The 27354-nt window shown below is 41.1% G+C and overlaps 1 protein-coding gene across 2 annotated transcripts in view; it reads left to right on the top strand.

Annotated features, from left to right (window-relative positions):
- The window catches only part of KDR (kinase insert domain receptor), a 44943-nt gene that overhangs the window by 8368 nt on the left and 9221 nt on the right, over window positions 1-27354 (top strand). For both annotated transcript variants that reach the window (XM_070791437.1, XM_019962774.2), the window contains exons 4-27: window positions 724-854; window positions 1123-1291; window positions 2005-2144; window positions 2757-2934; window positions 4315-4429; window positions 4517-4680; window positions 6544-6700; window positions 7797-7920; window positions 8437-8545; window positions 9358-9699; window positions 11742-11888; window positions 13000-13131; window positions 15397-15503; window positions 15933-16068; window positions 16654-16758; window positions 18292-18405; window positions 18979-19067; window positions 19653-19806; window positions 21722-21819; window positions 24275-24397; window positions 24550-24661; window positions 24925-25024; window positions 25435-25540; window positions 26690-26841. In XM_070791437.1, coding sequence (XP_070647538.1) covers window positions 724-854; window positions 1123-1291; window positions 2005-2144; window positions 2757-2934; window positions 4315-4429; window positions 4517-4680; window positions 6544-6700; window positions 7797-7920; window positions 8437-8545; window positions 9358-9699; window positions 11742-11888; window positions 13000-13131; window positions 15397-15503; window positions 15933-16068; window positions 16654-16758; window positions 18292-18405; window positions 18979-19067; window positions 19653-19806; window positions 21722-21819; window positions 24275-24397; window positions 24550-24661; window positions 24925-25024; window positions 25435-25540; window positions 26690-26841 — 3304 coding nt within the window. The remainder of the gene's footprint in view (window positions 1-723; window positions 855-1122; window positions 1292-2004; window positions 2145-2756; window positions 2935-4314; window positions 4430-4516; window positions 4681-6543; window positions 6701-7796; window positions 7921-8436; window positions 8546-9357; window positions 9700-11741; window positions 11889-12999; window positions 13132-15396; window positions 15504-15932; window positions 16069-16653; window positions 16759-18291; window positions 18406-18978; window positions 19068-19652; window positions 19807-21721; window positions 21820-24274; window positions 24398-24549; window positions 24662-24924; window positions 25025-25434; window positions 25541-26689; window positions 26842-27354) is intronic.

Raw genomic sequence — 27354 nt, 5'->3', positions numbered from 1 at the left:
GGGGTATTGGTATGACCCATTATCTCTCAGAGATTTCAAGCATGATTTTACCCCAACTCTGTCTCTGGGGAAAGGAGTGGTTTCCCAGCACCATATTAACATCATATGATCAATGTTTGAACAGCATTAAAATCTCTTTTGTTTTTTTCTCAGTCTTTGCCATGATGTTTTTTCATGTTTTGGTCACTGAAAATATTAATGACTACCGAATCTTAAGCTAAATGCAGTGACTATTAAACATTACCTTATACAGAATCTTATATTTACTCTTCACAATTTTAAAATACATAAGCTTTCTCTTGAATTGAATTAAAAATGGTCAGTTATTTCTTTATTTTAAAGATCCTTTGCAAGCCATTAATCTGCTTTCATGACACATTATTTGCTTAAAGAGAAAGAATGTGAATTTTTAAAAATATTAATAAAATTCGATAGGCAAACTATACAGATTTAACTTTAAATTTACTTTAAAATTTATGTATATGAGAGATGTATAATGTATATGAAAATGTTTATGAAAATAAAGACATGCGCTCTTTCACTTTGAGAACTGTAGTGATCAATCTGCCAGATTTCTACCAGATGACCTACCTCCAGATTCCCTTGCCTAGTGAGAAATATCTTTCCCAGTCATTCACTTCTCTGGTTAGGGTTTATGAACCTGAAAGATGACCAGCTTTTCTAGTAAATGCCATTAATGAATGAAATTACATTCTCATCTAGATTACAGGTCTCCGTTTATTGCTTCTGTTAGCGACCAGCATGAAGTTGTGTACATCACTGAGAACAAAAACAAAACTGTGGTGATTCCGTGTTTGGGGACTGTTTCAGACCTCAATGTGTCACTCTGTGCAGTAAGTTACATCTTCTTCCATCATCTCTTACCTTTAATTTTTAGCTAATATTAAGATGGTTAGCCTGTTTATATTGTAATTATATATATTATATATTGTATATATTATATAACATTAAAATCAACATGAATTTTAAAGGAAACTTTAGAAAGGGTCAATATGACAATACATAAAACCAATTTGTAATCTTAAGATGAATTCTTTAGTGTTCATGGTTTTCACTTTTGGATAACGCAATTAAATATTTGATATTTCTTTTTCTACCCAGAGGTATCCAGAAAAAAGATTTGTTCCTGATGGTAACAGAATTTCCTGGGACAGCCAGAAAGGCTTCAGTATTCCCAGCTATATGATCAGTTATGCTGGCGTGGTCTTCTGCGAAGCAAAAATCAATGATGAAAGTTACCAGTCTATTATGTACATAATTGTGGTTATAGGTAAGAGGACAATTCCTTTTTAATCTTTAATATTAGATAATAAAAACTGGCTTTTATATTAAGATCCTGGAAGACAAAAGATATTGAGAAATATATTAATTCAAGATTTAGTGTTAAGCAGTTCATTACATCCCCTCTTTCTCCATCCAATAAACCTATGTGCTGCTGCTGCTAAGTCGCTTCAGTCGTGTTCGACTCTGTGTGACCCCATGGACGGCTGCCCACCAGGCTCCCCGGTCCCTGGGATTCTCCAGGCAAGAACACTGGAGTGGGTTGCCATTTCCTTCTCCAAACCTGTGTGCAATTGAGGTTTTTCTCCTTTCTTATCAGGAGCAAGGATAAATAAGAGTTCTATTATAGGAGTATATTTTATGAAAAATTCAATGTTCCAAGCATTGCTTGGCATCAGTTCTTTTAAGTATACCTATTTTATGGGAAGTTCAGTAACTTTCTAAAGCTGGCCCCAGTGACTACTGACTTCTCATATTTTACTGCTTTTCTGTCCACTGGGCTACAACACATTGGAAATCCCTTTAGAGCTGCTTTGTGAATCTCTGTAGGCCATTTTTCCTGGGAGTTCCCAAGGTTTGGGGAGGCCCTCAGGGGAAAATGATGTGATAAATTTTGAAGTTGCTTCATTTCTGAAAAATGTGAGCCAAGTTATAGATTTGGTTTCCCTCTCACTTTCTCTTTTTCCAATTTACTTGCTCCAGGGTACAAGATTTATGATGTGGTTCTGAGCCCCCCTCACGGAGTCGAGCTGTCTGTTGGAGAGAAGCTCATCTTAAACTGTACGGCAAGAACTGAGCTAAATGTGGGGATCGACTTCCACTGGGAATACCCTTCTTTGAAGGTAACACTAACAACTCAAAGCCAGACCTCCAAATACTTTGATAATAAGCTCCACCGAAGTTTGATTGAGAGAGACAGGGACCTCTTTAGCCAGATAAAGTTGAAGGGCCTTAGCTCACACTAACACACACACGCATATACATACATTTTAAAAGAACTACAGGACATACAGCACCCATAGAAAGAAAGAGGCAAAATCAAGAACTCTGTCCAAACTGTGAAGATTAGTTTTCTTTTGGTGATTACGTCTTTCCAGTTTGCATTATTCCTCCATTCTCCAAAGTCCTTGATCTATTTTCCCTTTAAGGAAATTTTTTGCAAGAAGTGGCATGAGACATTGTTCTCCATAGACTGTGGTCATATTTCCTTGTGTTTCTGCAGTTTATATTTCTCTCATTCCTGTTATGTGAGGTTTTAAAATTCCTAATTCCGTTGATTCTATTTATTTCTCCTGAAACCAAATGTAATTGTCATCTGCATAATGTTAGAAGTTCAGAAGTCTCTACTATTAGCATTAAATAGTGTTCACCAAGGGCCAAGACTTTTGTCCATATCTAGAAGCTATTGGGGAATGTTATGCTGGCCTTTGAAAGTTCAGTAACCTCTTTTTCAGCATCAGCATAAAAAACTTATAAACCGGGACCTAAAAACCCAGTCTGGGACTGAAATGAAGAAGTTTTTGAGCACCTTGACTATAGATGGTGTAACCCGGAGTGACCAGGGGTGGTATATCTGTGCAGCTTCCAGTGGGCTGATGACCAAGAAGAACAGCACGTTTGTCCGGGTACATGGTAAGCGAAGATTGCCTTCGGAATTATGCTCTGCCTTGAAAAGTGAGATAATTCAAATACGTTTAGGTCAGCTAGTGAATCCTATTTTGTTCATTCAGAAGATGTTTTTGAGCTCTTGTTAGGACCTCAGGGTCAAGAACATAGCTTAGGTTCAGAGCCCAGCTTTAGAGCTGAAATGAGCTGATGTAGTTAGTGCTCACTAAATATTACTTGTTGTTGCTGCTATTCTTATTATCACTATAATAAGCAGAGGGCTTTTATCTAAGATCATTTTACAAGTTTTGCTCAATTACAAGCCTGAGAGGCTTCCTTGAATTGCAAGCATAAGCCTTGCAATTGATGAAAGCTATATTTAGTTAGTTTCTGTGGGGCTTTGAGAAAATAACTTAATTTCCCATTTATTCTCTTTCACTCACATAAATGTCTCAGTTTAGATGATAATTTGTATGGCATCTAACTTACAGGCCTTCATAAGAGTTTGGATTTTATAGTATGGGAATGCAAGATGGGTTTTGAGCAGAGAGAGACATGCTCTGGCTTATGTTTTTTATAGGATTACTATATAAGTTTTTTTTCCTAATGTGAAATACTTTAGAGAAGTAAGGGCAGAAGTAGAGATGGGCTAATTGCAGTCATCCAGGTGAGAGATGGATGGGTGGCCTGGACAAGGTTGGTGGAAGTAGAGGTGGTGAGAAGTGAACTGATTCTGAATATAACTTTGAAGATAGAGCCAATAGCATCTGCCTGTTGATTCCCTGCCTGTGGAATGTACAGAAAAGAATTAGAAGATGACCTCTGAGTTTTTAGTGTGAGCAACTGAGTGAATGATAGTTTTCTTAACCGAGATAAAGAAGGTAAGGAGGGGAGTAAGATTTGGGTACCCAGGGTTTGGTGGCTTCATTTGGTGGCTTCATTAAACATCCAAGTGAAAACTTTAATATATTAGCCTAGATTCCAGAGAAGCTGGGGCAGGAGATGTAAATTTAGGAGGAATGTAATTGACAAGAGGCGGTGTCGATAGAGAGAAGAGGTCTGAGGCCCGAGTCCTGGTGCACATGGAGTTATGTATAGGGTGTGAAGGGACCAGAGGAGAAGGAGCACCCAAGGGCTCCCGGGGGACATAGAGAAAGCTTCACAGAGAAGCAAATGCTTGGACTGAGTGAGATTGGAGTGCTCAGTAGGCTTGCAGAGCAGACTGGGGGAGAGACAAAAGCTAGAGACCAGCGGTGAGAGAGAAGCTGGAATGGGACCTGTAGGAGTGTGGGAACCGCAGCGACTCAGAGCCATAGTTTTTAACTCTTCACTGGAAACTCTTCTTAGAAATGGCCATTTCTAAGAAGTTGCCATCTATGAGAAAAAATTATCTTTATTTTCTTCCAGAAAAGCCTTTTGTTGCTTTCGGTAGTGGCATGGAATCCTTGGTGGAAGCCACCGTGGGGGAACGTGTGAGAGTCCCTGTCAAGTACCTTGGTTACCCTTCTCCAGAAATAAAATGGTAACGACTGGAAATAAATGCAGAGCCTTGTGCCACATGAAAGCAAAGCCTCAGATTGGACTAATTCCTGGAATTTTTTCCCCATAGGTATAAAAATGGAAGACCCATTGAGTCCAATCACACAGTTAAAGTGGGACATGTGCTGACTATTATGGAAGTGAGTGAGAAAGATACAGGAAATTACACTGTCATTCTTACCAATCCCATTTCAAAGGAGAAACAGAGCCACATGGTATCTCTGGTGGTGAATGGTAAGTCCATTCAGTTTTCCTTCTCTGCCCCCGTTCTATTACAAATAATTTGATGATGTCCTCCTGAGCAGCTGGGCACCTCTGCCTCACTGGCATCATGAGTAGGCTCCTGTGTATAAAAATGATCCAGAACAGTGTGGCTTGAAACGAGGTGGCAGCAGTGTGCTTTGGACACGTTTGCTTATGAGGCCAGATGATCGAACCTTGGTCAAATGTGAGACTAAAGTAGGTGGTTTAGCCCACGGCTAAATACTGTGGAATAAAAGTGCCAGCAGGGACAGTCCTCAGGCTCAATTGCAGTACCTTTGAATTGTGCTTCTGGCATGCAAAAGTTGAAGATTCTTCTTGAATTTTGTGGGAAAGTTTTAGTTTGATTCGGGGTTGATGTATCAGTGATGCACAGGTAGCTCCAATGCAGAAAGCTTTTCTAGGTCGACATTGCTTGGACATGTTTTAATCTTTTTTTCAACAGAAGTCTGGGACCTGACTCTGAGGCTGTAAAGGGGAGATATTAAATTTTGGATTTAAGGATAATTTGAACTTTATTTTTCCAACCTGAAAGATGCTTATTATAATAAGTCTTCTGGGTGGGAGAAGAAGGTCATCAGGGTTAAGCCAATGCAAGAGATGCTAAGTTGATGGACACTGTGTATTGCCATCTTCCAGTGGTAGAGGGCAGACAGACAGAGTAGCCGAGGTCTAACAAACATTTGACTAGTGCACCCCTCCCCCGTACATCCATTAATATCTTGCTCCAGACACAGGTTGGGAAATACCTGTCTGTTGTAATTCTTTATGCTTTCTACTGGCATAGCAGATTAAAACTTCAGAACCTTCTCATGTGATATTAAAGTGCTTCCTTATATATCCTGCCATGCTCTGTATGTCTACTGAGCTTGGCTTCATTTCTTTTCTGGGACATCAGCTTCAAGGAGTATTTTAAAGAAAACAGGTTCCAGAAATGTCATTTAGGAGCCAGTTGGATATAGGGGTTTGGGAGAGGAGAGAAGCTGAGAAGCTGGTAGGAAGGGTGGGAAGAAGGAAATGAACAAGAAATAAAGATGTAAGAATGGACAGTGAATAACCATCTCATTTATCCAGGAAGTCATTCCACATTTGATTCACCCCAGCATTTACCCTTCTCTCTAAAACAAGCATTAAAAAGAAGTCAAGTTTTGAAAGTATAATCTTGGGCCTTAAGTTGGAAGTGATGAGAAGATAGTTTCACATTAATGACTTTGGAGCCAAAAACAGAAAAAAGGGAAAGAAGGAGGTCAGGCAGGGAAGGAATGGAGGGAGGAAGGCAAGAAGATAAGAAAGGACAGGAGAGAGGAAGGAAGGCAGGAAGGTGAAGAAGGAGGGAGAGATGAAGAGGGAGGCAGGGTAGGTGCCCTTGTCAAGTCATTTCACTTTTAAATTTTTCTCATGTGTAAAGTGGAGAACAATAATAGTGGCTGTGAGGATTAAGTGAATAAATTGGTGTAAAGCACTTAGAACAATGCTCAGCACATAATACATCTGCTTACAGTATTGTTCACAACTACAGTATTTTCTTTCTGGAGGCTTGCCCAGTCTTGTGAAATTGGAAGGGCGAGGAGAGCTCTCCCGCTGATGCAGATGAGAAAAGCGAGTCATAGGGCAGTGAGACTGGCACAAAGTCACCCAACTTACTAGTTTATTATTATTATCATGAGTATCACTAGAAGTCAGGTGTCCTGTTTCCAAGTCTAAATGTTCTTTGAAAAAGCAAATGGGGGCAAAAATCCTATGCTTGGCAAAACATAGGCTTTGGGTGCTGAAAACTGCAACTTTCCACTCCTCCAAGCTGACTGACAGTTCAAAAGTCGTCTTTCCCATCTCCAGTCCCACCTCAGATTGGTGAGAAATCTCTGCTGTCTCCCGTGGACTCTTACCAGTACGGCACTTCCCAAACGCTGACGTGCACGGTCTACGCCGTTCCTCCCCCAAGTCACATTCGCTGGTACTGGCAGCTGGAGACGGAGTGCACCTACCAGCCCACGTGAGTAGGACCACGCCCTTTGCCCCTGCTGTTTTGCACTTAAAAAAAAAATTTATTTGTTTTATTCTTTAGATTCCATGTGTAAGTGATAACAGACAGTGTTTGTTTTTGTCTGGCTGACCTCACTTACTATGATAATCTCTGGATCCATCCGTGTTGCTGCAAATGGCATCATTTCATTCTTTTATATGGCAGAGTAGTACTCTGTTGCAAATATGTACCACAACTTCTTTATCCACTCCTCTGTTGGTGGACATAGCCATGCTATGATATGATTCTATTCTAAGCCAAGGAGGCTATCTCTAAGGTTATTCCTTAAGCAGTACTCGTCATCTCCTTCCATCTTTCTCTGTGCTGTGTCCTTAGGAGATGTCATTCCTTGGGGTATCCTCCTTTGAGATTAGCTCTCTCTAATTAGCCCTTATGTCTGCCTCTCTGAATGCAGTTTCTTTGCCACTTTGTTAATTGCCAGGCCTTGGTTTTTCTTCCTACGCCAGTCAGCTGGTGAATACCCCAATCTCCTTATCTGTGAGAAGGTCCATCTCAGAGGAAGTGCTGATGCTTGCAAGGGAGTGATATACCTCAGAGTCTCAGGCCCGGCTTATCAGGTCCTAACACACAAGTCCAGACATCCTTAGGAAAAACAGCAACAACAAGTCACCCACCACCACCCTAAGCAGTGCACTTCCTGTTGTTGTTTTCGAGATGGCCTCTCTAGTTTCTTCCTCAGATGCTGACCGTTTCCTACACAGGCTACAGTCCCAGGGAAATTACTTTAAGAAGCCCAATGGCTTCTTAGTTTCCTTGCCTTCCTTTGAACTAAATTAACTTGAATTGTCTTGTCGATCCGATTTATGAATGGAGGTTTGTTCCCAGAATAGCTGCTTCCCTCCTGTATCCTGAATGAATCTACCTAGAACCTTTTCCTCCATTGCCGAGGCCTATTTTTAATTGGCGCCAAGTCTTGTAACTCGGCGGAGTGCATTCGAAGTTATTTCTAAGAACGTAATAACCAAAGTCTGACTCCTTTCCTTGATATTGATTTAAATTAAAGGAAAATTAAGTCATGACATCACCTGTTACCTCTGTCTTACAGCCTCACTGCCTTAACGACAAACCCATACACTTGTAAGGAATGGAGAAACGTGGAGGACTTCCAGGGGGGAAACAAAATCGAAGTCAACAAAAATCAGATTGCCCTAATTGAAGGAAGAAACAAAGTGAGTTTTACGTTTTTAAATTTGAAAATCTGTCTCTCTTTTAAGGACGGATGGACTGGAAGCAGGGTAAAATAATAGGTGAGGAATATTGGAGATTGACTGTCAGGTAAGTGGAATGATAAAATACTAGCATATTAAGCCAGTTTGAAAACACCATTGACTTTTAGAAGCACTATTGACTTGCTATTACTGTATCAGAGAAACATAAAATACATATGCCATTAACTGTACATCAGCTGTATGGTAATTCTGATTTTATAAACATGAAAGTGAGAAAAGGTATGTAATGTTGTATTAAAACATTTAAAATTTTACGGTTCCAAAGCTCATTTTGTAGGATGTGTGAGTAGCATCAGCATAATTATAATTGCACGGATTTGAGTGCAGTCAGTACTGGAGTATGAATGGAGTAGGCAGGTCGCAGCAGTGGCGGGGAGGGTACTGAGTTTTGGTCTGAGTGCATGTGCATAAACATAGGCTCCATTGTTTATGGCCTGGGATTTATTTTTTTCACAGACTGTAAGTACTCTTGTTATCCAAGCGGCCAATGTGTCTGCTTTGTATAAATGTGAAGCAGTGAACAAAGCTGGAAGAGGAGAGAGGGTTATCTCCTTCCATGTGACCAGTAAGTGCTCTCCAGGGGCTGGGCTGGCTGATAGATACTCTGTCGTCCTGACTGCTCCCATGAGGGGCAGTGGGTTTAGGTAGGGAACGTGGGTGGATAATCGATGCTTTTGTTCATAGATGAGAACTCCTCAGGTAGCTCCTGGACTCATGGGAAGTCAGCACATTTGACCTCACAGGAGAGAGAACAGCTGACTTTGACCCTCAAGTCCTGCGCCATGGTTTTTGTGTCTGTCATCAGAGTCTTAGCACAGTGCTTGGCTTAGCGAGATTCAATCAATATTTATGGGCTGGCTGTTGAACATTTGACAAGTTGGGTCTTGGGGAGACAGTTGTAATGACATTGGAGCGGTGCCATCCCAATGCTGCCGATTTTGTCTGTTCATCTTAATTTACGGTTTGGCTTTAGCTGACTGGGGTAAAATATTGCGGTCTGGGCCAATTCATGGTAATAAACATAGCTTTCCTGTCGGAGGGTGTTACATATCAATGAGGAATTAAGTTTGTAAATCTCATATTATAATTATCCTCTTTCAATTTGCATTTTTTAATCTTAAAACCACACTTAGACTCCAAGTGGAGATTTTATAAAAACCTGAGGAATTCATTTACATTTCCAAATAATGTGTTTTAGCAAAACACTACGTTTTGAAAGCACATTGTCCAGTTTGGTTGTCTCCTTGTATCTGTTGTCTGGGAATGCCAGGGCTTCACTTTTCTTGGTGCTTCATTGCAGACTGAAGGCAACACGAAAGCAGTAGCAGAAAGCCCAAGGTAAATCACTATCTTCTAACCATGGGTTTTACATTTCAGGGGGTCCTGAAATCACACTGCAACCTGGCATCCAGCCCACCGAGCAGGAGAATGTGTCTCTGTGGTGCTCTGCGGACAGAACTATGTTTGAGAACCTCACGTGGTACAAACTCGGCCCACAGGCCCTGCCCATCCACATGGGCGATTTACCCACACCTGTCTGCAAGAACTTGGATGCTCTTTGGAAAATGAATGCCACCATGAACTCTAACGGCACAAATGACGTCTTGATCTTGAAGCTGCAGAACGCATCCTTGCAGGACCAAGGAGACTATGTCTGCTTTGCTCAGGACAGGAAGACTAAGAAAAGACATTGTGTGGCCAGGCAGCTCACAGTCCTAGGTAGGGCAGTCACTCTGGACCATCCAGAGGCAGTTGGGTTGCCTTCAATGCAATGCTTTCAGGGCCCATGAGAAGATTGTCTTCTATGTGCTTATATATTAGACAGATGAGCTCATATCTGACTCACCAAAACTCCTCAAGGCAGAAGGAAGCTAATCATGCTGAAGTGATGTATTGAAAAGAGAAAATAATCCTATTCTTTCCAACCCTGATGGTGGGATCACTCACTGCTGTCTTCAGGGGATTACCCTAAACCAGGGACATTTCTGCCTCATTCTTGGGCATTCATTTTTTTAAATAGACGTGTATGTGTGAATGCCCACCATGAGCTTGGAGGGTTCTGGAAGGTCACAGTGGTGACTCGGTGGGTAGGATGAGAACACAGACAGCCTGTCGTAGTCCAGTAAATGCTCTGTGTCCATGAAGACTGGGATTGTTTTCTGCTTTACTCCTTGCTGAGCTCTAAACATAGAACATAGTGGCGCATACTGCTTGATAAGACATTTGCTGCCTGGAGAGTGTGGTGATGGGTTGTTTAAGACCTGTGAGAGCCCCTGGGAGGGCGAACTCAGTGTGCGTACCTCTGTGGTACAGCTCAAAGTCATGAGTTGATCATTCTAATGAGCAAAAGGCTTTGTAAGTTCCACATGAAGCCACTCTCTACACCTCCTCTAACATTTCACCTTGCACAAAATCTGTGCAGCCTCTGTCTCTGGGGAAATCAGGCAAATTTAGAGAGTTTCTTTGTGCCCTCTCTTCTCATTTTCTCATCTCCTTAGTGTCCCTTCCTAGTTCCTAGGATGCATATGTTCTGTTTTTTTAAGGAGAACTGCCCAGATAAGTTAATTTAGACTGCAGTTTCAGACGAATAACATTTCAAAGGCCTTGGCATATTTTCAGGCGGGAACTAGGATCGATTTTGCTAGTGTTAAGACTCTGGTGTCAAAAGAAGAGGTTTTTTGAGTGTAGTCATCCCAAGGCTCTTCAGATCACAGCCCATATATGAACATGGTTTTTCTGTTCATCTTGGTGACTGGTCTTGTTTCAAGCTAATGAAAAACTTCAGGAAGAGATGTAAAGGAGGCTTCCGGCTTGCCATGCCCAGGAAACACTTGCTCACGGTGGGCTGGTTTGCTTCCCTAAGGACTCCCAGGTTGCTTTCCAAAAATTATTCTTGGAAATAGACTAGAGTCTATTTGCTTAAGCCCTAGTGCAGTTCACTGTTGAGGTACTGTCGTTTTGCCAAATGTTGAAGTGGATTCTTTCAACAAAATTCCTTTTGATATTCAGTTAGTTTGGACAAATTATTTCCATAGCATTTTGCTGATTTGTAGGAAAGGTTAAATCTAAAGTTGTCCTGTACATTTAAACAAGTACCCATGGGCTTCATTTAAAAATAAAAATCTTTGACTTTTGTTAGAGTATTATTATTTTGTCTATGTTTTAGTGGAAATAGTGCTGAACTAACCTTTTGGCCAGCTAGATTCTGAACTCAGCTGTTAACTTAGTTACAGGGACTTGGACAAGTTGTTTAACCCATTTCATCTTCAAAATAAGACTATTACTCCCATCACAGAGTTGACAGTGAGCAACAGAAGTAGGACAAATGAGTTTTGTAAAAAACACCAAATACGTATAAGGTGTTCTTTGTTGAATTGCACTGAAGTTATATACTTTCCAAGAGAAACAACATGGCAGAATTCTTGGGTATCAGTGGCTAGAATTTATCTATCTATCTATCTGTTTGATAGGAGGGAAGTCAATAAGAATGACAACTTTAATTTTGTGTTGACTACCAGGTCACATCACTAGTATGAATGTTCAGAGATGCAGTAATCTGTCTGAACTGACTTGTTTCATTTAACTTTGCTCAGTGAACAACATTCCTGTTGTCCACCTCTGTGTATTTTCAGCTTAGTAAATTAATAGTTTACTAAATGGTTTAATAGTTTACTGATATGAAAACCATTTCAAAAGTCATAACTAAATGTCCTGTGATTTGTGTGTGTGTGTGTGTGTGTGTGTGTTGTGTGTGTACACAGAGCGCATGGCACCCATGATCACAGGAAACCTGGAGAATCAGACGACAAGTATTGGTGAAACCATCGAAGTTTCCTGCACAGCATCTGGGAATCCCTCTCCACAGATTACGTGGTTTAAAGATAATGAGACGCTTGTGGAGGACTCAGGTGAACAGAGCATGTCTATCTCACCTTGGCTGCATAATTTTCCTATAGATATTACCTAAAGTCCATATTATATCTTTTTAAAAAAATTAGTTACTTACTCATTTATTTTTATTAAGGTATAGTTGATGTACAATATTATTTAAGTTTCAGGTGGACAACATAGTGATTCTCAACTTTTCAAAATTATTACTCTGTTTATCATTATTGCATAATATGGGCTATATTCCCTGCACTATGCAATATATCCTCGTAGCTTATTTATTTTATACATAGCAGTTTGTTCCTCTTAATCCCGTACCCTATGGTATCTTCCCCTACCCGCTCCCCTCTTCCCACTGGTCATCACTGGTTTGTTCTCTGTGAGTCTGCTTCTTATTTGTTATATTCACTAGCTTGTTTTCTTTTTTAGATTCCACATAGAAGGGTCATATAGTATAACATCTATGTTGTTAATTGATTTGTTTTAGGCAGAACAAAAAGCAGTATTAGTGTCCGTGGTCTGACTCATTTTGTAGACTCAGAGCTCAAGTATCCAGAGCCTGCTGAATTCTCATGGAAGCCACGGGTACTGAGATAGCAGTTGACCCTGACTCCTTGGAGTCAGACACTAGCCCAAGATAAAGGGAAATATGTATATTAATTTTTTTTTCCTGGAAAGCTCCACCAGACCACATCATAAAATAAAAACCCTCCTGTATAGCATGGCTTCCCAGATGACTCAATGGTAAAGAATCCGTCTGTCAATTTAGGAGACATGGGTTCAAACCCTGAGTTGGAAAGATCCCCTGGAGAAGGAAATGGCAATCCTCTCCAGTAATTCTTGTCTGGGAAACCCCATGGACAGAGGAGCCTGGCTGGCTACAGTCCATGGGGCTGCAAAATAATCAGGCACACCCCAGCATCTAAACAACAGTTGTACAGCACAGGGAACTCTATACAATGCTCTGTGGTGACTTAAATGTGAAGGAAATCCAAAAAAAGAGCAGATATATGTATGCATATAGCTGATTCACTTTGCTGTACAGTAGAAACGAACACAACATTATAAAGCAACTATATTCAAATAAAAATTTAAGAATAAAACAAAAACTGCATTTTCTCCCTTTCTCAGGCATTGTGCTAAAGGATGGGAACCGAAACCTAACTATCCGCAGGGTGAGGAAGGAGGATGAAGGCCTGTACACCTGCCAGGCATGCAGTGTTCTTGGGTGTGCAAAAGTGGAGGCATTTTTCATAGTAGAAGGTCAGTGGGAATTCATAGACAATCAGATTGCTTTTAAAAATTAGCTTGTATCTGTACTCAAGTACTTTGGGTAGGAGGATTATGGCTGGTTTTTAATATCCTTTGTACTTTGTAAGTTTTCTACTATAAATATATATTTATTTTAACCAGAAAACATAATTAATGTTATTTTAATTCTGCTTGCATCACATTTCTATCTCTGCAGTTCTCATTGCAGAAAAAATTCTTAGCCCGGCAGGTAGAATGTCTTTCTTTCCTTGATTCTTTCTTCATATGTCTGGCTCAATTAACTAGTTATGAAAATTAAGCCCCTATATTTATTGGGTAGAATTACTGCCTAGTCATGAAAATCAGTGCTATCTAGAGAGTCACAGAGGTTCATAGTTTTTATTGGACTGGAGATACTTAAGATTCAATTGTGAACAATGGACCATTGCTTCTCTGAAATGGAAAATTTGGGGTTCTTATCTAAATGAATATGCAGGAATGATGTGAAATCTAGCATTTTTCTCAGATGGGAAAGGTAATTTGTGACAGAATATTTTATCTTCAAAAGTGTGTCCCTATCTTAAAAAAAAAATAAGCCACGAACAGGACAATGAAACTGTATTATGTGGGTGAAGGAATGGTATGCAGGGGGAAAGGAGAGGAGTGTTGATAGATGGAGGAATTGACAGATTTCTCTGAACTCATCCTAATTTGTCTCTCAGGGTCTAGATTTTAGTCCCTTTAATCTGTCTAATCTATGATGCCAAGTGTTACATCTCAATACTTTGACTTCGTTTTGAATCTGTAGGCTTACTGCCATTTTATAACCTGCACTTGCAAATAAAGATTTCGAGTGGCATGGCAGTTGGTCACATTCAAACTGCTTTATGCTTTAGGGCAAATCCTAAGGGAGATTTCCAGTTCTCTCCCATGCCCTGCCTCAGCTCTGTTAGCTTTCTGCAGCTGGTTTCAAGGAGGCCTAACTAGGTAACATTGGCACTGAGATTATGTTTACTTTTCACCAGCAGAGAATATTAAGAAAGGATGAGGTACGTATTTAATGCTCCTGCTGGTTTCCCAAATGTTCATATGGGAGTATTAATGCTCCAACTTATATAGACAGTTGTATCTTTGCACCTCCTACTCTGAACAAACAGATGTTTCAATCTCTGTGTATAAACAAAGAAATCCTTCAGTAAGACCACCAGAAAAACAAAGTCTGCTTGCTTCCAAGCGGACTTGATGCTTGTCTCTCAACTGTAACTCTTATTTTGCTAACTAATGAATTACTTGTCTTCCTGTCTTCTTGAGGCTGCCTGAGCCGCGCTCACAGCTTGTGGCCCAGTCTGATTCACATTGCACTCCTCCAACAGGCAGGTGACCCTAAGTGATAATTGCTTCCTTATCACCACTTTGCTAATCACTCTAGTTGAAAGCCTCCTCTGGGCTTAATTTTCCCCCCTCAGAGCTGTCCTCTGGAGTCCTGAGCATCTGCAGCTTCCTTGCTGACCTTCAGCTTTTTCTCTTCTCTGTCCTTTCATGAGTGATTGTGCACTCATGCACTCACTTAAGCTCTCTCTCTTTCCTCACTGAGGCTGCTACCACATGAGGATGGGGTAATGTAATGTTAGCTGATGTTAAACAGACCTTATTCAACTCTTGACCATTCCAGCAACTTGTTGTGTGCCCTTGATGAAATAGCTTAATTCTCTCTGAGCGTCTTCTCCATCTGAAAACTGAGGGTTATTGAGAAGACTTAAGTGGCATGACATATTTAAAGTGATGTGCACCTGGTTAGTAGGTGCATGGTCACCAATAGTTCTCTGGCCAAAGGAATACATTTATTTCCCTGCTTGTTTTCTTAAACAGTCCTCCTCAAACTCCATACAGATCAAAATATAGACTAGCAGCACAAAATCATACATTTTCTCCAAATACGATACTTTTCTTTTCTATAGAACATGATCTGTTTTCTTTCCATCAAAGTCTGCTCTTCTTACAAACACCTTGTTTCCCTTTTAAGATATTAATATTTCTCTCCTTAATTACTTTAGAATTTTAGTGTTGGAAGTTTTCATGAGCAATGTTTTGCAAACTGTAAATTATCCATTAAGAATATTATAAGCTCCATCCAAGTTAGAGATTGTGACTATTAATGCCTAGGATTTTTCTGAGTTCATAAGATTGAAATTTTGCTTTAGTGATTGAACTTTGTTGTTTTATGTCAAAAGGTATGAGTTTCCAGTTGTTGATGTTCATTCATTTGTGTATTGCCAGGTGCCCAGGAAAAGACAAACTTGGAAGTCATTATTCTAGTAGGCACTGCAGTGATTGCTATGTTCTTCTGGCTACTTCTTGTCATCGTTCTACGGACCGTTAAGCGGGTAACAGAATAATTTTCCTTCTGTCCCATTCACATTGGTTTTCATGATTAATGAAAGCTGACTGGAGTTCTTTGAGTTGATTCTTTCCATTGTTACTGGCTCAATAGGCACAATTTTATTTCTATACAATAACATTCTTACCCACTTACTTTTGGCTGGACCACTGGGCTTTAATTGATAGAAGCAACTGGAGAAGAAATGGGCTTGGACTGTCTAGTGTAATTAAGATTTGAGAATTAAACTCTGAGCTCATTTGCGGGTTGAGGGGACACTGGGAACAGAATTATACTAGGACAGCCCTCACACTCCATGAGCCATTTAGAAAATGAGACACCAAGAATGGGGCTTCTATAAAACAACAATAACAAGCACACAAAACAACAGCCAAACAACAGAGTGTGTGTGACCGGGAAGAGTAATGCTTTCCAGGCCAATGGAGGGGAACTGAAGACGGGCTACTTATCCATCGTCATGGATCCAGACGAGCTCCCCTTGGATGAGCACTGTGAACGCCTGCCTTACGATGCCAGCAAATGGGAATTCCCCAGAGACCGGCTGAAACTAGGTGTGTTTTCAATCGATATTGATTTGCTATTGGGTTTACCAGGCCGTCTCATCCTCGTTTAGGCTGATGACAGATCTAGTCTATTCAAATGTTCGATTCTGGTTTAGAAAATTCATTTCATCTCTTGAATTCAAGTAATCATCCATTTAGTCACTGAGAAGTATGCTGCTTGTATAATTGCTCAGAGCAGGACATTTGGAGAGTGAAGATAATGAGGAACTGGGAGAAGCCCAGTGAAGTGAAAGTCTCAGTTGTGTCTGACTCTTTGCCCTCCACATGGACTGTAGCCTGCTAGGCAACTCTGTCCATGGAATTCTCCAGGCCAGAATACTGGAGTGGGTATCCATTTGCTTCTCCAGGGGAAATTCTCAACGCAGGATCGAACCCAGGTCTCCCACATTGCAGGCAGATTCTTTACCATCAGAGCCACCAGGGAAGAGGGAGGTATTAAATTACTAAGCCAGGATGAGGGGGTCAACAGGACCGTCCCTGAAACTAGGATGTATGGTCATCCCATCAAGTCAGAATCTCTGCCTGTGGTTTCAATAGTGATAAAGTCGACGTCTGTTTTGTTGTTGACTCTAGGTAAGCCTCTTGGTCGTGGTGCCTTTGGACAAGTGATTGAAGCCGATGCCTTTGGAATTGACAAGACAGCAACCTGCAAGACAGTGGCTGTCAAAATGTTGAAAGGTAAAAGCAAAACTATGTGGTGATATGTCCCTCCATCTGTTTCATCCCATCCTTTAAACATGATGAAAGGCTTGTATCAGTGGCTTTGTGGCTAGATGGCCCCACTAGCCAAACTTGCAGCCAGACTCTATAATGCCTTTGGGCAAACTGGATAAAAAGTTCCTCTCATGCCAGGGTCCATGGCCTGGTGGGCAAAGTTGGGATAGATTTCAGCTACCCTACTGCCCCACCTTGCCTGAGAGCCCTCATACAAGAAACAGCTTTTACAACTATATATATATTTAGTTGTTGGGCCATAGGAAAATAAAAGCTTGGTCACTTCAAAATTGTTTCTTAGTGTACTGTGGTGCATTAGCAAGATAACTATAGACAATCAAGAAGCAGAAAAAGAAATTTGATCTAAGAAGTAAAAATACTAGCCATGTTCCCTAGAATTGGAGTATATAAACGATAATATGCAAAAGAATGGTTGTGTTGGGGTAAAAAGGATTATGGGTGACATTTTAAGAATTAAAAGTTTAATAAACAGTTGTTAGGGGCTTCCCTGGTAGCTTAGAGGTAAAGGATCCACCTGCTAATGCAGGAGACACGGGTTTGATTCCTGGGTCAGGAAGGTCCCCTGGAGAAGGAAATGGGAATCCAATCCAGTATTCTTGCCTGGGAAATCCCATGGACAGAGGAGCCTGGCGGGCTACAGTCCATGGGATCGCAAAAGAGTTGGACATGACTTAGCAACTAAACAATAAGAGCAAACAACTGTTAAGCCTAATAGTAATGGTATTCTGGTCTTCCCATTTTAATTGGGGGAGGTCATGCCTATAAAGCTCTGTGCTATAATTGTGATGTGCTTTCACTAATGGAGACAGTGCTGCTGATCCTTTGCCAATAGGTCTTGTGCATCTTGAAGCCATCTCTCTCCTTTTGCCTCTTCTCCCTTGTGGACAAGGGAGTGTGTAATTTTGAGGTGGCTCATCAGGGTCTGAGGTGTGGACCAGGTCTGTGAATCACAGTGAAGTGTACCCATCTGGACAGGATCAAACTCACAGTCTTAGCCTCATCAGCCTCATGTGCCAACTGGCTTTGCCAGCTGGCCCTTGTTAAGTTTCCTGCTCGGCACAGATTGATGGGAACTTCAGCAGAGCCCATAACACATGAGGATATTTAATACATGATGTTGCTTCCTTATGAGGAAGCACTGAAATAATCAAGCCCTAAGAAGCATGGTAAACCTGATATGTGAAAATCCACTTTTGTAAAAGAAGAAAATCTGGGCATGATTTCATTTGCAGATGTATTTCTCCACTTTGCAAGAAGACCTCACAATGGCTTCCTTCTAATATCAAGCATTTAAAGAATCTGATCTAGAATTATAAAATATAACTTATATTTGTCTTTTAATGTAGCTCGTCTGTAAATTGGCTCGTAGTTATATTATCCCTGGAGGGAAAGTTGCACAGATGCATGCAGTGTGGCATTCACCCTCCTAAGGTAATGCCCTCATGTTCGATTGCCTTCTTCGTTCTGTATCTGTAGAAGGAGCAACACACGGTGAACACCGAGCCCTCATGTCCGAACTCAAGATCCTTATTCATATTGGCCACCATCTCAACGTGGTCAATCTTCTTGGTGCCTGTACCAAGCCAGGGGGTAAGTGTCTGTGGATAGCTCTGGTTGTGGGATTTCAGCATATACTTTTCTGCTGGTATTTGAGGGAACCACCCAACTCCCATGGCCTTGGTTTCCTTAAATTAGGAAACTTTGGCAGATTCCTAGATATAAATATATTTCATGGAGATTTAATGGGAACTATAGATTATTCTAGAACTTCCTATGAATTAAAAAATGCCATATCACTATAATAAAGTTTGCTTCCTATGTAAAAGGTGTTCAGAGGAGAAAAGTAAACTTCTTCCCAAATTTGAGAGCAAAGGAATTTAAGAGTAGTTCCCCCTAAAATGAAATCAGCTCACATGGTTGTATGGAAAAGCAAGTGGGTGGATTTTCTTCTGAAATTTTGACTAATCTTTTATGGAAAGGCCTGTTAGAAAAAGAAAAAAATTACAATGGAAGGGAATGGCAAGCAGCTGGTTTCTATGATCCTGCTTCCAGTGAAAGGTTGTAGCCTTGTCTGTGATGTTTTCTGACTCATTGATGTATTAAACACTTGGTGAGAAACATGAGTGAAAATACATTTTCCTTGGCATGCTGTGCTGTCTGCAGGGCCACTCATGGTGATTGTGGAGTTCTGCAAGTTTGGAAACCTGTCAACTTACTTAAGAAGCAAGAGAAATGAATTTGTCCCCTACAAGGTATGTCATTTTCTACCTCACCTGTGGCCACATCGTAAAGCAGAGGAAAACTCAAAATGGTACAGATGAATTGTTTTGGTAAAATTCTGCGAGGAACTTGTGAGGAATCTTTTCATGTTACTTTCTTGGCTGTTGTATTTTTCTCTTTTACCTTCTGGAGGACACATCTCGTGTTTTGTTTTTGGGAGTGTAATCTACTGACCCATTACAGGTGATGCTGAGTAGGGGAAGGTGGGTGATTAAAGAAAAAGAATGAGAAGGGGAGAACAGCTCAGGATTATTCTGTCTCTTCCTTGGCCATATTTGGCCCTATTGAGTATCAATCTCACTGTCAAAATGCCCTAATGTTGGGAGCGTGTCTGAGGGAAACTGGAAGCAAGGCCTTTATCTCTAAGTTAAAAAGGAACCAGGCTTTATGGAAGAAAATATATTATTTAGCACACCTGCCCAAAATTTCAGCCCAGAGATTTCATGATCCTGAAATTGATGTCCCTCATCTTCTTCTAATAGTTACAATTGCTTCTATAGTTTATATCTTAGAGATTTTCTGGTATTCAAGGAGTTTGTTCATCTGTTTCTTTATAGACCAAAGGGGCACAATTCCGGCAAGGGAAAGAATACGTTGGGGAGATCACCATGGATCCTAAACGCCGCTTAGACAGCATCACCAGCAGCCAGAGCTCAGCCAGCTCTGGGTTTGTTGAGGAGAAGTCCCTCAGTGACGTGGAGGAGGAGGAAGGTACCTGCCATTGCTTCCTCCATGCCCAATACATGCTCTGTGGGAACAGACCAGGTGACGGGATGTGACAAAGAATTTTGTCCTGGAAAAGTCTTACCTAGTATTTGGAAGAGACCTAAATTTCTAGAAGGCTTCCATTCAGTTTCTCCAAAAGTGAAGGGCAGAAGGTCTAAAGAAGCAGTGGGCTAGGTTGTGAGTAGAGCATGGCTAGCCTGAGAAACCTTGGTGTTCCTGGAGAGCTAAGCAATTGGCAACACTCAAACCATTGCTCTTCAAGAGTTGGTTCAACATGTATCAGCAGGAGAAGCTCAGTGTGAAGGAGACTCCCTAGTGGTTGATCAGCCTCCCCATTGTCCACAGGGGTTCAGCCCCACCTTGTTTGCTGTAGCGGCACAACAGAAGTCCTTCAGTTAATCATACCCAACCTTTTCCAAGGCAGTGTAGGCCTTGGAAAAGGCCTCTATTGTCTCTACCCCATCCCAAGTGGCTTATCAAGTCTTCCATACTTCTTCAGAGGAGTCTTGGAAAATACCTGTTTCCTTATCCACTTATGCTTCCACTGATATTTTGGTGCTCTTTATGAGTGGGGTTGTGCTCCCAGCCTAACTTCCAGAACCTCTTCATCTTCAGGATACCCTGTATATCTGCTTCCCTCAGAAGGAGCAGAGACAGCCCCGTGGAGGAAGAGATGGGGCTTCTTGACATCTGGCTCTTCTTGAGGCATAAGCATAGAAGAGTTCTGTTATGAAATAGTGGAAGAAACCCACTTCTGTTCCCTTTGACATGAGGCCACAGAACATAAAACTAACCTCTTTCCCAGAGAAGCCAAGCAGGCGGTGTGAGGTAGAACGTGGTCTAGAAAAGCATGGTGGGGTTGTCTAGAGCTCATATAACCCAGCGCACACTGAGTGCAGCAGTCTCTGCCCCATCTTCTCTCTCACAAAATGGTGGCCAGTAAGCGGGAAACCCAAGAGCTTGAGGGAACCATTGGAGTAGAGGGGGTGTTGGCCTGGAATTTTGCCTTCGTTTTTTTAGAAAAGGAAGAAGTTTCACTAATTTTTCATGGACAGGCCTCCAGCCCTAAGCATAGAAAGTCACTGAGAAAAAGATTCAAGTGTTTTTATTACTTACAAGGCTAGTATTACATCTGAGTTTTCATTTACTCTGGTATTTGTCTCCAAGAGAGAAGCCATGTCTTATCTTATCTGACCAAAGTTAAGAGATCATGTTGAAACACCCAGTAATGTCTTAGTGTTTATTTGTACCACTTGCCCGGAAGTAAATACCATGAGTTTACATAAGTTTATCTTTCTTTCGATGTTCCTGTCATCTCTGGTTCATATCCTTGAAGGAAAAGAAGTATCCTCACAGGCCTGATTTAATGTGTTTACAGCATTTTCTCAGCTTGAAAGTGAGAGAAGTAAATATATTTTTGGTATTTTTAGTTATCCGTTGTAGATTATAATTTGACCTTTGGCCTTTATCCTAGGACAAAGCTTGTAGAGAAAAGATTCAATGACCCTGGAGATTGTTGTTTTATTTTTAGAGTTCTTGATATGAAACTATTGTTTATCCCTCTGGGTACATGAAAAAAACAAGTTTAAAACAGCAAATTTGTAAAAGCCCTCTTTTACCTCCCTGTTATCTATGCCAGTTTCACCTCCATTTTGCCTCCTGGATTTGTTCACCCAATTTGGCTAAAATGGAAAAAACCAATATTTTGCTAAAAGGTTTGATGAGGGCTAATAATATACCATGATTCAGCATACTTACAGAAGAGAGAAGCATTTTTTGTTTGTTTCTATTTCCTGAAATTTAACTCCCAGTTTTTAAAATGAAGATTACTCTATTAAGCTTAGAAACAAATACTCTCTGACTGAAATACCAATCTCTGTGCTCCTGTATCTTCTGACAGTTTCTGAAGATCTGTACAAGAACTTCCTGACCTTGGAGCATCTCATCTGTTACAGCTTCCAAGTGGCTAAGGGCATGGAGTTTTTGGCATCACGGAAGGTGAGACAGAGTATCTCTTTACATTACAAATTTGGAAATGAGATGTCCAGTGCCAGCCATTCGTGTTTTTCTGGAACTGTAGTTCATTCACCACTCCTGGGACTGTTAAGAGAGTCTATTGGGGAGGTTCCATTTCTACTCATTAAAGAGATATTATGAGCTCATGAAATTAATTCATGTGATAAATAGCTTCCAAGTGTCAGCAGTCTTCTAGGCCAGGGGTCCCCACCCTCTGGGATCTAATACCTAATGATCTGAGGTGGAGCTGATATAATAAAAATAAAGTGCCCAATAAATGTAATGCTCTTGAATCATCCCCAAACCGTCCCCCACTCCCAGTCCATGGAAAAATTGTCTTCCCCGAAAGTGATCCCTGGTGTCAGAAAGTTTGGGGACCACTGTTCTAAGCACTAAGGACACCATGTGGGCGAGTAAGCAGACTGTCTACCTGCATGGAGATTATTTTCCAGTGGGTGGAACAAACAATAGAAACAAGTGGTTTAGATGGGAGCAGGTACTGTGTAGAAAAATAAGCAAGAAAGAGTTATAGTCTGTAGGAGCTGTATGTTTGTATGTACAACTGCCTCTCTCTGTACACTGATTTTAAACTGAGTGTTTCCCATGGCTTGAGGGAAACATGGAATTTGAGCAATGGCCTGGAAGAGGTGAGGGGCTGAGCCTTGCAGATATCTTGGCGTAAGAGAGCCTATTTTTCATTTCTTTTACATTCATCACCATCCATCAAAAAGTATTTGTTAGTAGTATAATTAGAAACCAGGAAGGACAGCCTTTAGAGAGCGCAATTGAAAGAGCTAAAATTAGAAAAATAGGCTGAACAAAGGCTGAGGTGGGTACGTGACAAGTCACAAACATTCCAAAGGTTGTAAACATTGTGGAGGGAGTGAGGTTGAAGTCACCACCCTGGCAAGAGTAAAGTGGCTGGTTTTACATGGAACAAGACAAATTCAAATCAAGTTTCAGGAAAAATGATCATTTGACAGAATGCAATTGCTGCAGCCTACTTGGAGAAGAAGGACTTAACATTTTTATTTTGTTGTTTGTTTCTAAATTAGAGTGAAATCCCTCAGCCGTGTCTTTTTTCTGGAGTTTAAAGCTTGTCACAGCTTTCAGAGCCTCAGGATCCCAGAGGTTTCTGCCTGGGAACTCTTGTCTTCTTGCTCCCAAGGAGAAGGGAGAGAAGTGGAATCTTAGAGGATTTTCCCAAAGAGAAAGGCTTTCTGCCCTTCCTGACGATTTTATTTTATTATGTTTTAAAGGTCAGAGCCTGCCAGTTAGTTAGGGCTCCTTTCACAGGGAAGGGAATGGAGGAGAGGATCCTTTCATTTCCCTGCATATACCAGCTGATTCTTGAATAACACCTGGTTGCTTCAAAAAAGGAAGCTCTTTGGTAGGGCTTGGAGAAGGAAGTAGGAAGGACTGTGTTTTTTGGAGTCTCCTGGTTTGCTTAATCATACTATACAAAGTGCTTTGTAAAAAACTTCTTTGAAATTTGTATAGAATTTTTTTCTCCATTTACAGTTATTACAAAATACTGGCTATACTCCCCGTGTTATACAATATATCCCTGTGCCTTGCTTGTTCAGAGGAAAAGTGCTATAGAGATGCAAGGTGTGGGGTCCCTCATGCTTGGCTCACACATCACTGTTCCACAGACCTAAGAGTGTCTCATCTGAGCCTTTCATTCATTTCTAAATGTTCCCCAAGGCTCTTGTTCCGTCACAGATCTGTCCAGTGGAGATAGAACTGCTTAGTGTAGGAAGTTACATGAAGTTAGGCGATGCAGAGAAGAGAGAAACTGAGGGACAGAACAGAGTAGAAAGAAAGCCAAGGAGAACTAGCTTTTCCTTTTGTGTGCATCAGAGAATCTCCTTGATGGGCAAGAGGCTGAGAGTGCCTTCACTGGCCTCTGTGATAAGCCAGCACTTTGAAAACAGGGTGAGCCCCACTCAGAATTGTTTCTCAGAGCTGGTCCAGCTTCGGTTACATATGAAATGGAGAAACCAACAAAGGGCACCAAACCAAGGAGAGCCCCTTGTTTCTGACTTCCGTGCATTCATTCATTCGAGGGCCTCCTTAGAATAACACATTTTAACCCGATATGGTGCCAGGCAAAAGGGATGTGTGGATGTGACCAGAAACACATTCTTAATTGTGCCCAAGAGAAGTCTATTTATGACTCCATCATTATGCTATAACTTAATTATTTAGTTTCAGAGTCCGAGGCTGTTTATGAAATAAGCAGATGTGTGTCTTAGTGAACCTCACAGACTTCTTTTTTCCCGAAGTGTTGATAAAAGATGTTAACCCAGTGCTTGTTAATCAGTTGGTTTTCTGATGTGGGTTTTTTTTTTTTTTTTTTCTAAAGCATGAGGTCACAACAGATGTAGAAGAGATCAGCCAGGCTGAACTCTAATGCACACAATTCTTTTTGCAGTGTATCCACAGGGACCTGGCAGCGCGAAACATCCTCTTGTCGGAAAAGAACGTGGTTAAAATCTGTGACTTTGGCTTGGCCCGGGATATTTATAAAGACCCAGATTATGTCAGAAAAGGAGATGTAAGTTTCAAAGATGCACCCTGCGATCTATTAAGTTGCAGAATCCAAACTCTCCTGGGCCAGCCTGAGAAGCTGTGTGCAGGGATAATGGAAGTTTTTTCTTCAGGTTTTTGCCAAGTTGGGTTTTCATTCTTTGTCTTCTACCCTTACAGGCTCGCCTCCCTTTGAAGTGGATGGCCCCAGAAACGATTTTTGACCGAGTGTACACAATTCAGAGTGACGTGTGGTCTTTTGGTGTCCTGCTCTGGGAAATATTTTCCTTAGGTAAGTCCCTTCTCCTTGTTCCTCCATCCATGCTGCAAAGAAAATGATAAAAGTCAGTTACTCCTGTATCTCACCTTCATTGGATGAAACTTACTTGGAAGCTTTGGGTTATAAGAATCTTAAAAAAAGAGAGAGAAAGAAAGGGGGAAAAAGGTATACATGTGAAGAAGGTGTGAGTCAGGCTCATATATATGTGAATTAGACTCAGGGATTTCTGTAAGAGAAAATCTAATCAATTGTGTCCCATTCCTGTTTTCTTTCAGGTGCTTCTCCGTATCCTGGAGTCAAGATTGATGAGGAATTTTGTAGGCGACTGAAAGAAGGAACTAGAATGAGAGCCCCTGATTACACCACACCAGAAATGTAAGATTTTACACATATTTCTCTATCCTCCTTCTTTACTCACAAATATTCTCCCTGCCTAGAAGACTTTCCATTCTGTGTACCTCCTTTGTGACCCAGTGTGTGTCTTACTTCTCCCTTGAAGTCTTCCTTGATAATCTCAACCACAGAGTCATCCTTCTTGAAATGACAGCAGTTTATCTGTACGAACCAGTCAGTTTTTACTAGATGTTGATTTATGATGTTTCCTTTTCTGTACACACTTCATGTTCCAAGTGTAGGGCTCTATGTCTTACATAGTTTCATATCCCTATTTAGCATCTTGGCTCATGGTGGACTCTTTATAAATGTTTACTCATTCAAGTGCTTATTTTCAGCATCAGATCAGGAGGAAAGAGGCAGTTGATGACATCAGTGTTTTGCTTCCCTAGGTACCAGACCATGCTTGACTGCTGGCATGGGGATCCCAATCAGAGACCCACGTTTTCAGAGCTGGTGGAGCATCTGGGAAATCTGTTACAAGCTAACGCTCAACAGGTTTGTGACCTCCATGCAAGAAGCTTCTGCAGAGAGTACGTAGCTGTCCAGGGCCCTCTTGCTGCCTTCTCATGGCCACCACGCTGTCCTCTCAGCCACTGAATAAGGAGCCACATTCCAGATCTGAGCAGTAATGCTTTTCTAAAAGTCTTAGTTGCCTCTTTAAACAGATGAGATCCTAATTCATAACCTGGCAGCTGATCACATTTATTTTTACTGATGTATATTTTGGTGTCTTCGGGTACTCTTATGAAGTAAAAAAAAGCAAACAAAAACAACAAATACAACCCCCAAATTGAAAAAAACAAAACCTCGTTGATTAAGTGAATATCAGTAGTGGGTGAATATCAACAGTGGACAGAATTTCAAGGAATTTTAAATACATTCTTCAGACAAAAAATATCTGAATCCTGCAAAATAAATGTTCTGTTTTTTTCCCCCTCCATGAAATCCCAGGCCCCCATAACTTCCATCAGAGGATTTTATTGTAGTCTTTACCCTTAGAAAGTTATTTACTCTCCAGTCAACACCTCTTACCACAGTGAATGGAAGCCAATTTCCTCCTGGTTTTCTTCTGAACAGCTGGGGGACAATGTGTCAAATCTGTCTTTATCAATAAACCTCCCAAACACTGAGAAGTATCAAATTGCCCTTTATTTCTTTCTCTCCATGAACTAATGTTAAGTTGCATAACCTTTTCTCAGAAGACCCATTTTCCTGCACATATATTGCTTTTCTTTAGACTGTCATCAGTTTTTCCGTTGCTTTGAAGTGTAGAGGCTAAAATTGGATGACATGCCCTTTAAAGGACCTGGCTGGTGTAGATAGGATTTTGTGAAGAAATGATTTCTAAGCCCTGCGGAGCTCTGCCTGTTCTGTTGCTCCAGCTGTAACTACAGCCTGCGTACTCCTCTGTGTTTTGCCCATCTCGTGTTTTGTTCGTTCCTAAAGTATACTCTCATATACACATCCCTTTCAAGTGCCCTTGTGTTTTTGACAAGCCATTTTTAAAGTTGTCTTAAAGTTTCACCTTCAGATATGAAAGCCACGTTCCCCATAAACAAGAAGCCCCCGTGGGCTTTGTTTTTCATGTAAAGGCTCTTGAAGGACTGAAGCCATAACAATAGCACTCTATGTTTATTGTTTCAGGATGGCAAAGACTACATTGTTCTTCCCATATCAGAGACTTTGAGCATGGAAGAGGATTCGGGACTCTCTCTGCCTACCTCACCTGTTTCCTGTATGGAGGAAGAGGAAGTATGTGACCCCAAATTCCATTATGACAACACAGCAGGAATCAGGTACGGTCTAAGGTCAACATCCCCTGGGGGGAAGGGGCTTCAAGGTCATCCTGGGGAGGCGGGTGGAGGAAGGACATTGTATGAAGTTGCTGCATTCACTTGCACGTTCACCCTTGGCCCTGAGAGGTCCTCCTTGGAGGGTGCCTGGGTAGGTGAATCTCTTCCCATCTGTGGTCCACATTGCGGCCGAAGCTCTTCCTTTCAGAATCCTAAGCCCTGCAGCTGCAAATAGCTGGAATGCCATAGTTTGTTAATCTCCAGAAAAAGAGACCGATTTTACAAAGACATCTGTATTTAAATTATCCCCATGTACTCTTTTATTAATGTGAATTAAACAGCTTAGGAAAGATTCAGGAAGGAAGAGTTCTGTGCGTTTATGAAAGCACACTTTTGCCTCTCTGGCTGGGATACAGTTGCCGTGGGGATGTGTCCTGAATTAGACCGGACAGCACATCTTCAGAAGCCCCTCCCAAGTCTGATTTTCAGCATTTTATTTGCATAATGGGACTTCTG

The sequence above is a fragment of the Bos indicus genome, chromosome 6 (genome assembly GCF_029378745.1).
Source record: "Bos indicus isolate NIAB-ARS_2022 breed Sahiwal x Tharparkar chromosome 6, NIAB-ARS_B.indTharparkar_mat_pri_1.0, whole genome shotgun sequence".
NCBI classification, from domain to species: domain Eukaryota; kingdom Metazoa; phylum Chordata; class Mammalia; order Artiodactyla; family Bovidae; genus Bos; species Bos indicus.
This window is presented reverse-complemented; position numbering and strand designations above follow the sequence as displayed.